Genomic DNA, 12390 nt, shown 5'->3' on the forward strand with positions numbered 1-12390 from the left:
AGGTTTTGACAACAACGCATCATGCAGAATTTGAATGAAGTCTGTTTGCAACTGCTGTGGCCACGTCCCATGCCTTCCACACGACAGTGATGACGTTTGCATGCCACTGTCACGTGATTTATGAAATCGGCCCCAATCCATCTGTGACCACCTGTGTGATTATTATGTTTTTGTGTTGTGCTAATTGCAATTATCTGTGTTTAAAGTGTGCTTGGTATCTAACCTTTTCATTCATTGGTTTAAAATCATTTCAATACGAACAATCCAAAGAAAAACAGCATGAATTTTATCGCAAATCTACTCCCAGCATTTAGCAGGTTTCGAGACGTTGAAATTAGCGAAATACTTGGTTTACTGACTTTTCTGACTCCTCTTGCTTAAAGTTCCAGATGATTGATAGGCCACGCTTTCGCGGTCTGTATTCATGCTGAAAATCAAGTGAGCTTTTGCCCTTTTACTCTACGCAAGGTTTCCGTCCTCGCTGAGCTCACCTAAGGACACCTGTGTTATTCTTTGACAGATGTACCGCCCCAGTCAAACTCCCCGCCTGACAAAGTTTGCAAGGCGGGCGCCACACTTAAGACTAAACCTTGACCCGAAGGTCTCTTCTGCTGTACTGAATAATGACGCAACAAGCCAAAGGTTTCATGTTTTTAAGTTCCATGTATATTATATTATATGTGATGATTTGTGAAGCAAAGTATTTACAAAATATTCACAGCATCAAGCAAACACACTTGTGAATTCGATGCGATCGTGGTGGTAATAAGTATATGCGGTTAATAAATTGGTAATCACTTTTCAAAGAATAACGAAAAATATTTCCAGTAATTACGATGATTTATTTTTATTTTTATTAAATCACGTAAATAATTCCATTCATTTGTTTCGTTTTCTCTTTAATATTATTACATCACAGGTCTTATTTTCATTTCCGAACGTTTACGTGATACCGGATACCACTGGTTCGAATCGTATGCTCTTGTCTCCTCCTTGTAATACTTTCCGTTCAGGTTGGAGTAATGACACCTCTTATACCACCAAGCTCCATGCCATATAACAGCACAGGTTCCACTATCTGTATCATGATCTCGGTCATGTGTGGAGAATGGCATCTGATTGTGATAATCCAGCTTATCAACTATTGGTGAAAATTTTTTAAAAGTTTATTTTGCGGTTCAGATGTTAACCAGCTAATCAACTGGCATACAATTGAGAGCAATGAATGTTTAATATAGATGAGTTTACGCATTTTGTGAGTAACATAGACAAATGTGCCAATAACGCTATAATTGCGAAACACATTTTTTTTTAATTCCGATTTTTTAGTATTGCGTATTCAGACTTCGTAAAAATTTTAGTTTTTGGAGACATTTCTTCGATTTATTTTAAACTTTCGATTTTGGCGGCTGGCGAATTTCACAAATGATAAAAAAATGTTTATTAACCGCCACGCAAGTGATTGACTCGTATATTTACTTCAAAAGGTCGCAGACTTTTATGGAAAAAAGTCTTGCAGAAAAATGGGCAAAACGAGTGAAATTCAGCACGTCGTTGACTCACCTGCGGCCGTAAACATGCTTTATATTACATTTGTATTGTCGGCCGTGCATTGTGAAAAACTTGGTTTACAGGTTTTGCTTGGATGTTTGGCTTATGGAATTGGTCAGTCTTTGTTATAAAACAGAATAAAATCAAGCATTTTTTACAAAATTTCATTACACTTTTAAAGGCATAATTAAATGCGTAATTGTCAGTTGGGACTCACTGGCGACTGTTGGTAAAATAAAGTCCGAGAGATGCGGCCGGTATTAATCTAAAGGTTGTGCGCCCCTGAGTTAAAGACTTTATTAAACTACCTTTGTATCAAGCTAATTAGTTAAACATGTTTGCTCACTTACCTGCGTCACCAGTGTACCCACCAACAGTCAGACGGTAATTCTCCCTTGATGAACCGATGCTGAAGTTGCTGTCAAGATGGTACAAATAGGAACTCAAAAACTTGGCACTCAAACGCACGCATGTAGTTACCTGTACTTTGCATAATACTTTGTGTTATCGAAATTTTGCAGGTCAACGCGGAGCTCTTGACGTTTCCAACTTGTGAGTTCGTGCATCAGCTCCAAGCCTTAATTAGTCAACAAACGTTAAGTTTTATTTGTTTATGCTTTTGTTGTTGGAGTTTGACGACGAATAGCTTTGCTTGCACTCGTGCGCAGCCCAATATATGACAATCGTGACGACGAGGAAATAATAACACATTTGCACACAAGCCTATCTACTTTGGGTATTATATGAAATTACCACTGGAGGCACTAAAGAACTAAATCTAATTGGGAGTTGGTAAAATGTAAATAAACAAAAGATACTATTGATTTAAATGCGGGTAATGCCATTGTCGCAATACCTAACCAAAACTCTCCAGTCAAGGAACCAAATCCCTTTTCATATTCTCTCCAGCGTCGATAGAAATCAGTTGAACCGTCAAATCTTTTCTGTACAACCTGAAAATAGAAAACAAACCCAATTGACGTTTTGTTTGGTCAGTAAGTGCGTTTTTGTTAAATATTTCCATCGGCTAACCGCCTTTATTTATCATGACGCAATATTTTTGCTAAGGTTTAGTTGTAGAATATTTTTCGTGACGTAATGTTGAAATTTGAGCAGGAACAAATAGAAAACGCTCTTTTTTGTATAATTTGATTTAAGGCATCCCGTTTTATTTGAGCTTCGGCGCCTTTTAACGTGTTTGCATAGCATTATCCTGTTCATTCTAATAGAGTTTTCCATTCTTGGACAAACCTTTGTCAATGAACAATAAATGATTGAACTCAAATCTATCTTCATTATGTAAATTTACCAGCCAACCACCGCCGTCCGTTTGCATGTCGCAATATCCTTGATAGTAAACAGGGTTAGTGAAGAAATAGACTCCGCTCTTGTTAAAACCCTTGTCCAGTGCGTCTTTGCAACTTGTCAATTTTAAGTGAGAAACAGATTCTCGAAACAAAAACAACACGATTTAATTAATAAAAAAATACGATATTACAAACTTCAAGCCACAAATACCTGTATTAACTTGAAGTTTTGTTTCCATTGCTTCCATCTTTGCTTCCAATCTTCTAAATTCGTCTTCCCAGGTGTTATTGGCACCGGGCTCCCCTTTCGGGCCCTGGACACCACGAGGCCCAACAGCTCCCTTTGGACCCCGTTTTCCAGGAGGACCCGCTGGTCCTGGTATCGGATCTTCGTTGCTTCCGCCACAAGTCAGGATGACCTGATTTGCTCTTTGGCACAAACTTAGAATTGGACAAGTTAGAAAAAGCAGCAGAATGCAGCTGATATTTGCCATCTGCGTTTTGAAAGTAGGCCTACAGAAGTTAAACAAGAAACAACATGAAATGCTACATGCTGATTTTGTCAAATCGGACGCAGCAGAATGCATTAAAAAAGGAAACTACCCTTTTGATTACATTTTATCCGTTTGTTGTTCATTTGTGTTTAATTGAGTTGCGCAATTCATTTTTGATTTACTTTTTGTTCATCGAAAATGTGGTGTTTTTTCTACACGACATATGAATGTACAAAACTTAGTAACGTGCAGATAGTTTCACGTCACAATCATTACATTGGGTTTTAAGAGTTCTGTTTTAGGTTAGCTGAATTGCAAAACCACAGCGTTCTTTTGGCGGTTGTTGATTTGATAACTTGGTCGTTTGCAATTAAACTATCTTTTTAGTCGTGTGACCTTATTTAAAAACTTAATATTTAACATACAAATACGACTGCACTTAACCCAGATGATTTTAGCGTTTCATATCTTTCGTCACAAACTCCTCACAATGTGCAAACATACATATATATATTAAACACTCTATCTCTTTTTCTGGCAATGGCACTGCCAACATTAGCACGAAAACGAAAACAAGTGGTCTTCGTGAGAGCCGTCGGGTCCATTAGCAAAGTTTTGATTTGCTTCACTGCATGTGGAGGAAAATTGTTTTCGCTTTTGCGTGGGAAAAAAGCAACTAATGGAGTCAACTTCGTCCATTAGCAATGCGATAACAAGGTTCACACGGGAATTGTGCGTGCCATGATAGGAAAGGCCATCATGGTATGTGAACTGGTGGGATCGCGAAAATAAAACACATTGTACAATTTTAAATGCTTACAAATGACACGCGAAATCAGTATGTTGCAAAAAACATGAATTTTGGGTTCAACATAAAATATAATGTTTCTTTACCTGAAAGCTTTCGTCTCAATTCTCAACAACAGCAAACCCGATATAATTATACCAGCACAAAAAGATATTCTATGGAAATCGTGTTGATTTGCTTTATTAAACAAGTCAATGAATGAAAGCATGTGCGAATGTCTTGCATTACCTAAGTGAAATACTGGTGGTCCAATTTGACTCCCATAGCGAAGGCCTTGCACTGGAACTGAGGCAGTTGTTTTCTATCTAACCGCCAAAGAAATGTTTTAAAACATTGAAGAGGGCCAGGCATGCTATCGTTAGTTTTGTGAAATATACAAACGATCCCACATTACTTGGTTAAACAGTTTTTGGCGTTTGTCTGGATCAAATATTTTTGAGCAAATTACCGCAATTTCTGATATGATAATGCTGGTTCGTGATGCTATGCGATTAGAGGTGTATTGATTGCTGGTGGTAAGCATTCTTTCATGCACAGGATGGCCTAGTTTAAATCTCTGTGGATTGAAAACTTCCTTATTGTCCAATGCTGCAGGCCACTGCCTTTGTGATCGCGTCGTTCTTATTTTTGAACAAGCTGAGCACGAAAAGCTGGGTGAAGAAGGCACGTCGTAGCTACATTTTCACTACTCTCCGGGTATTTCAGCTGTGGGCCGTGGATTGGGTTAAATTGCTCACGAATTTCAATCCGGCAATAATCTTTGCGTAGATGAAGAATTTAAATTTAGTACTGTAGAATGTGTACACACATTCTCTGGATCAGAGTGTTAAAAAAACTGCTCTATGATATGCATATTTTCTGTGCAGTTTGAAAATCTACAGCTACTCGAATGGTGACAACAACTGAACATTTCTTGTCACAGTTTTCTCCACGAACAACACCTGGCAAAAAGGTTGAAAAATGGAAACAACAGTCGATGGTTGCGGAATCAAGATGTACTTTCAAATTTGACATTTACTGCTTTTTAGAGAGTAAGACACTTCAGAATATTTTTTTTTCCACAAATTCCACAACGAGTCCATAGGTTTTCCACATATTTTGCCAAAGAGAAGCAATGTTAGTTGAGAATTTTTGTGAATGTTAGTAAAAAAAGAAAAAATGGTTGTTTCAGGTAGCATTCTGTTCCAGAATGTTGTAACTGCCCGTTTCCCCTGCCAGTTTCTCGGGGACAAGACGCATGTGTCGTTGACGTAATCGCAGCACGGTTCCGCATCACTGATTCGTGATGTCCACGGACATTTTGTTTTTGGGGTGAGTGGCTCTTTTTTCTTTTATTTTTCCGTGTTGTTACTGGTTTGACCGGTGTGGAATTTGAAGGAATTGCGGAGTCGTTGGTGGTGTATCTGATTGTTGTTGGGAGGAAAGTTGGGTCGCTGGGTTGCACTGCTTCAGGTACTGGTGTTTGGTGTCGGAGCGGTGTGGGTACGTGAACCGGGGATGTAGTCGGGTAAACAGGGGAAGATGGTGCAGTTCTTTTCCTTCGTTGTGTAGGAGCCTTCTTCTGCGGCGGTAGTGGCGGTGGTGGACGAGGTTTTTTCTTCCGATGAAGATGTATCCTTCTCGTCTTCTGGTGGGTTGGAGTCTTCCTCCGTCGGCTCTTTTTTGGTATCCTTGTTGGTTTCGTTTTTCTTTCTCTTTTCCGCCAGGATGTGGCATTCGGCCTTACAATGATCATAATGAGGTGGCTGTTGCGAATCTCTGTTATGTCATTTATGAGTCTCGAATTTGGTCTTAACAATATTATTTATGATAGATGGGAATCCTATTTGATTAGCGCATTTGACATTAGATCGCACGTGAGTTCTAATTGTTGTGTTTTCCTAACCTGACTTTACTTAACTCTCGATGCAAACACTACACCAATATTTATTTACCACGAACAATTTTGGATACGAAATTAACATGCGCAATCATACCAACGCCAAACTGAGTGAATTTACGAACTGAGGAGAGCACAGTACCGCTGCACTGCCCCGCTCCACCTCAGCTAAACGCACACGGAAAGTTTCATTGTTTAAAACCGGAGAGAAACAAAGCGAACGAAGTGTCGTGAAAGAAAGGCGATTCAAGAACAAACCGTTAACAAAAGACGTACTCTCACACAAAACAATGAAGGACTTCTCTAAGGCGACACATTTAAGCTGGCCAATAAAATCACATAAAAACACAGCTGTTGCGTAGAAACTAGTAACGAGATCTAATCACGTGAGAAAGCAACCGTTGCAATACATTTTGAAATGAGATGCTGGACAAGACGCTACCTAAAAATGCCTTAACACAAAAAACCCATGGAAAGAGATTCCGGACGTTGATGACGAAACTGGCTGTTATGTGACCATAGTTCATATTTCCAAGAATGCAAACGTTGCTATGTAACGTAAAATTACGTTACATTATTTCCCCCTTGTGAAATGGTGCCTTCTTTAGTCGTGGCACACCACTCGTATATTTGGATCTGTCTTTGATGGATCGAAAATGTCTCCAAGCATTGCAACTGCCCAACATGATGAGAATTCTTGCAGCCGCCGAACCATTCGCAATGGCGAATCAGCAGTGTTTTGTCCAACAAACACGTCGCGTTATCGAAATATGCTTTCGATAACATCTTGTATGTGCGGTGATTTTCTTCGGGGACGAAATGTCCTCATCGAAATGCATGTCGGGCTGTCTTTGGAATATCGTGGATCATAGCCGATGCCTTTTGTTTTTCATGTCGAATCGACAGTGGACACAAGCCAGGGTAACGTCGGAAACTCTCAAGTCTTCCAAAGCAAGATTGCTCTGGGTGAATGATGACACTAACACGCACAACCAATTTGCAATCCTAGCCAATTTTGCATCTTATTCGAACTGCACAGCTTGTCCAGGCGCACCGTAAACTCATCCTTGAGCTTACGCATCTCAAAATGTATTGTAGCCTCTAAAAACAAACAAGAAAATTACCAAATGAATCACAATGCCCATGCATAAAAGAATTAGAAATTAACTTATTTAGGAAAAAGTAATTTGAAAACACAGTTACAAAATCAGAAACTTAAGTCCATCAAAAATAAATATCGTAGAAAATTTTTGAAAAATTGTCATGGCCTCTTTTTTTTTTTTGGCCATACTAATGCTGAACATACATAATAAAGTTTGTAATTAAGTATCAACGATTACATGAACAAAAGAAACATTAAGAAATGAAATTTTGAACAATAGTGAAATTTGGAAACAAAAATTTAACAGCAATGAATGAAAAATGTCAATCATTAGTGTTCAAAACACAAAAGTGTTGAAACAATAGTTTAAATCAATGGTCTTCAATTAATGCAACACAATACAGAAAAACAGAATCAATAATTTGTTCATAACATTAACGATGTTTATTTTGACCATTGAAGGTGCAACTCTTATTTTGTCTCGTTCCCAGTTATGCCATTTGCATAACAAGCGGTCCGTCGAACCAGGAGGTGTTGAACATTCATAGAAAAATGCTGCAGTCAACCAGGTCTCATGATAATCTGAAAAAAATCTGAAACAATTGCGTTCAGTCATGTGCCATTACCACAAGTGACAGCGCAAGGGAAGCTTTTTAAGTTTGAATTTACATTATTATCCGTTTCACAGGGAACAAGCCACGAAATCAGACCCCCCAAAAAAAATTTTGCAAGTGAAAAAAAAAATGACATTTATCACTGAACACGTTCATCATGCGACTAAAGTTTTATTTTTTTTAATATTTTTTTTTTTTTAATTTTTTTTTATTCGACTTTTTGTGCCCGGTTTCTTTGGCTGAGGATGTATACGATCCTTTGGACCCAAGGTCTTGCTTCGTTGTAACAGATAGGTGATCAGGCTACCCGCAAAAAAACGATTAGGCCCCCCAAGGGAACATACGCGGCGATGTTTTACAAACTATGTATTTACATGTGCACAAAAATTTACAAGCCTGGCCAGGAAAGACATTATATGCCTTGACGCGCGATTTCTTCTGCCAGACTTCCTGTCTGCAGGTATTCATAAGTTAACGGCCGCATGACTCTCCTCGAATTTTTTTTTGCCAATTATTGTCACGTATGAGGAGGTCATTTAAATAATAAGCCATCCACCGAGACTGGCCTCGCCCGAGATAATGGCATCAAACAAACATAAGGCGGATAAATATACTTTAATTCATCATCTAACGGGAAGTGTCAACCGAAAGCATGATCCTGCCATATCCATGACGCATCATTGTATACCTGTCGTCCCTACTGTCGGACCATTTTCAATCTACGACGACGACGGCACTCACAATGGAACTATATCTACTTGTTTCTACTTTATGTACAAATTTTCTTTGACACTAAGTATAACCACAATAACACCACCAAACCTTACGTCAACAACTGAAATGACAACTATCCAACACAATTTTAACAAAATTATCCACAGTCACAACAATCATTCTGCCACAATCATCACAATATCACCACAAAATTTTATAAAAAATGCCACAACGATATTTTTAATGCTCATCCAAACATAACATTGCTGACAAAGTTATGACATATGCAAAAGTGCTGATTTCGATTCGCATTAAACTCATGTCAACTATCAATACTCAAAAATTATACATGAAAGTGGTTAATTAGTAATCTCTTGCTTCAAATAGCCATAACAACCCTAAACTAGCACGAGGATTTCTCCTAAAAAGGGACAAAAGCAAGCAAATTCACAAACCGACTGCGACCTCGTCAGCACCAATGAAAACAACGTGTCAGGCCCTTTTACTGACGTCATGCCTCCGTGAGGACTTCTAAGCAGACAATGCTATGACCAATTTCCACAATCAACCCTAAATTGCCATCAGTCACATCCGTTTAAAAAAATTAACTAACGTTTCGTACATGATTTAATTAAATCTAACCAACACATTTAAATTCACCTGTCACCTTTTTTTACGTGCAGACGGTGCTCTGAACATTATAAACTCAATTAAAAAAATATCGACATGGCCACTAACGTCAGGCGTATGCTTATTAACAATAAACGTTTCACATGCACAAAACATGAAGTCGACACAACAAATTCATGAGAAAAACAAACTGTCCAAACCTGAAATTGACCAAACTGAAAACTCTGACTGACAAAAACACAACAAAACTTCTGCAAAAACGCAAAAGACACGCTCGTGGGCACCAAATCGCATTTTGATGCCTTAAAGCCACAAACTCGGAGCGCCAAATCGTATGTAGCGTCTCTTTTATGTCATTTATGAGTCTCGAATTTGGTCTTAACAATATTATTTATGATAGATGGGAATCCTATTTGATTAGCGCATATGACATTAGATCGCACGTGACAAAAGACGTACTCTCACACAAAACAATGAAGGACTTCTCTAAGGCGACACATTTAAGCTGGCCAATAAAATCACATAAAAACACAGCTGTTGCGTAGAAACTAGTAACGAGATCTAATCACGTGAGAAAGCAACCGTTGCTATACATTTTGAAATGAGATGCTGGACAAGACGCTACCTAAAAATGCCTTAACACAAAAAACCCATGGAAAGAGATTCCGGACGTTGATGACGAAACTGGCTGTTATGTGACCATAGTTCATATTTCCAAGAATGCAAACGTTGCTATGTAACGTAAAATTACGTTACAGTGGCTGCGACGTATGCCGAGACCAGGAGTTCCACGAGCTTGAGCTCCTTTGGAATCGGGTTATTTTTGAGGACTGATCTCTTCATGATGGCCCTTTTGCCGTTACTTATTTTAAATTCGTCATAGAGTCGCCAACTCGTCGACACTGGCAGCATAGCTGTTGCTTGATTTTTGGTGGGACGTAGATGAGGACCACTCTCTCCTCGTCATTGGTCCACGCATTAGCGTAGACCGCCGGCGAGGAGTCTGTGTTCAGCGCGTCGTTTGTCGTATGAAAGATAACTTTTCCATTGGGGAGGAGAACGATACCGTTAAGATTACTGATAGCAAAGTTCATTGTTTTTAGTAGGCCATAGATCGCCTCCCGTTTCAGCCCTCTACCTCCCCTTTGCGCTCGATACGAAAGGGGTCATCTTCTGGGATTGCAACGTTAGTGGCGGCAAGGGCCGCATACGACGTACCAGCAAGCTGGGTGGCACTCGCCCTAGAGTCGCTGTACCCACACTATAAGGCTGCTTGTATGACCTCTCACGTCGGATTTGTGGTGCTGAAATACGTTCCAGAGATTCCCGGATGATATAATTAAACAGTTCCGTAATCCAATAGCTGAGCGTGATATCTAAACTGCCTTCTTTACTTCTTTACTGCCTTCTTTGTGCCTTTGCTGGCTGCCATAATCTGCTTCTTCAGTAAACGAATCGCAGGTATTAGCGTATTGACATCATATATACTTTTATGTGTTATGATCACAACACTAGGAAAATGTATGATGTTGGCTTAGTGCCCAACTTCGTATTTTGTGGCCAGTGGTTGGTTTCATACACGAGTCACAAACAGGTTTTGACATAACGCATAATGCTGAATTTGAATGTCTGTTTGCAACTGCTGTGGCCACGTCCCATGCCTTCCACACGACAGTGATGACGTTTGCATGCCACTGTCACGTGATTTGCAAAATGTGCCCCAATCCATCTGTGACCACCTGTGTGTGATTATTATGCTTTTGCGTTGTGCTGATTGCAATTATCTGTCCTACAAATTAAGGTACATGCACAACAATTATATTTCCAAATTATTTCGTCTCTGTGTCAACCAGAAAAAGAAAACCTGCAATAAAATTAGGGGCGACCAATAAATTTCGCTGTAGCGAAACGTCATACCAGGCGTTCGCGTCCAAAAGTGCCTCTTTGTCATGGGAAACGAGCCTCAAATTGTAGGTATTGCAACTGTAAACGTCTTTGTTCGTTTTGTTTTTCACACGCTTTATTTCTTTTTGTATTTTCACTTCACCTTCACTTTTACTCACATGTTTTTCTTTGTTTACTTACACTCACCTTTTATAATATATTTGTAATTATTTCTATTTTACTCGTTTTTATACGCCCGAGCAGTCACGCTTGCGTGGCAAACGTGGACAGTGATAATTGGTGTAAGTGCTGGCGGCGAAAAGAATAAGCGAAAAGCCAGGCAGTTCTCTGGTGGTGGCGAGTAGAAAGCACTGTTTTTATTGTGGCGAGAAGTAATTGTTGTGAACGCTATATGTGCAGTGGAAAGTCCTTTTTGTATAAAAAACAACCGTTGTTTTATCCGTACTTTTACCATTTTACGCTTTTATACCTATTAGCGCTTCCATTTTATTACAAAACTAGCCACCTTGGTCGTGTGACTCCAGGCCTCTGCGATAGGCCGTTAGTGCAGAGTAGCCTAGGCCCAAGACAAGCTAATTTCGGTTACACAACGTCATTACTCTTTACTTCAATAAGACTGGGATGGTGCGTTTCTTCGCTCAGTGACATTACATGACGTCATTTTGGGTGTCTAACTTTAACCTCACCTTTATGGTGACGTAATCTGATGCTTTTAACATTTCTGGTTACAAACTGTATTGCGAAAAGTGTTTTAGTGGTTGATTGCGGCGAATTTTGTTGTGATAATGAACTTGAACAAAACCCAGTGAAGTACATCATCGTTTAACTAAGATGTGACCGAAACCGATTATTGAATTTATTCGGATAAATTAATCGAATCATTTAAGATTACGTCCGCATATGCACTGTTAAGTGTAAAATGACCAAACCAGCAGTTTTACAATGTTTCCCTTTTGAGCGCATAAGCCTCACTGGCAGCTCTTGCACGAATGAATCGCCTTGTATGACGTCACGCAACAATGATCTCGCATTCGCACGATTACGTTCGCAACGGTTTAAACGTAAGTGTGATCGGCTGTATCTTAGAAACTTGAGATCGTATCAAACTACTTTTTTCACCAAAAATTGTAGAAAGTTCTAAACATTTTATGTTTAATTTTTTTTCCATGTCATATGAACTTTAACGCTAAACTGTGACCCGAAAGTCTCTTCCGCTTATCTGAATAATGACACAAAAAGCAAAAGCTTTCATGTTTTAAAGTTCCATGTATATTATTTTATAGGTGATGATTTGTGAAGCAACGTATTTACAAAATATTAACAGCATCAAGAAAACACACTTGTGAATTCGGTGCGATCGTGGTGGTAATAAGTATATGCGGGTAA

General features: G+C 39.1%; 1 protein-coding gene across 1 annotated transcript; it reads right to left on the reverse strand.

The window, feature by feature from the left end:
- Positions 1-756: 756 nt before the first annotated feature.
- Positions 757-10193, reverse strand: LOC145907342 (uncharacterized). The gene is made up of 10 exons (XM_082994763.1): positions 9993-10193; positions 5617-5905; positions 4609-4796; positions 4389-4465; positions 3070-3371; positions 2861-3000; positions 2408-2504; positions 2032-2128; positions 1902-1969; positions 757-1141 (listed from the first exon to the last, which is right to left on the reverse strand). The coding sequence occupies exons 1-10, from the start codon at positions 10191-10193 to the stop codon at positions 909-911; spliced, it is 1692 nt and encodes a 563-aa protein (XP_082850889.1). The 3' UTR covers positions 757-908.
- Positions 10194-12390: the final 2197 nt, after the last annotated feature.

Source organism: Ascidia mentula, chromosome 6 (assembly GCF_947561715.1).
Source record: "Ascidia mentula chromosome 6, kaAscMent1.1, whole genome shotgun sequence".
NCBI classification, from domain to species: domain Eukaryota; kingdom Metazoa; phylum Chordata; class Ascidiacea; order Phlebobranchia; family Ascidiidae; genus Ascidia; species Ascidia mentula.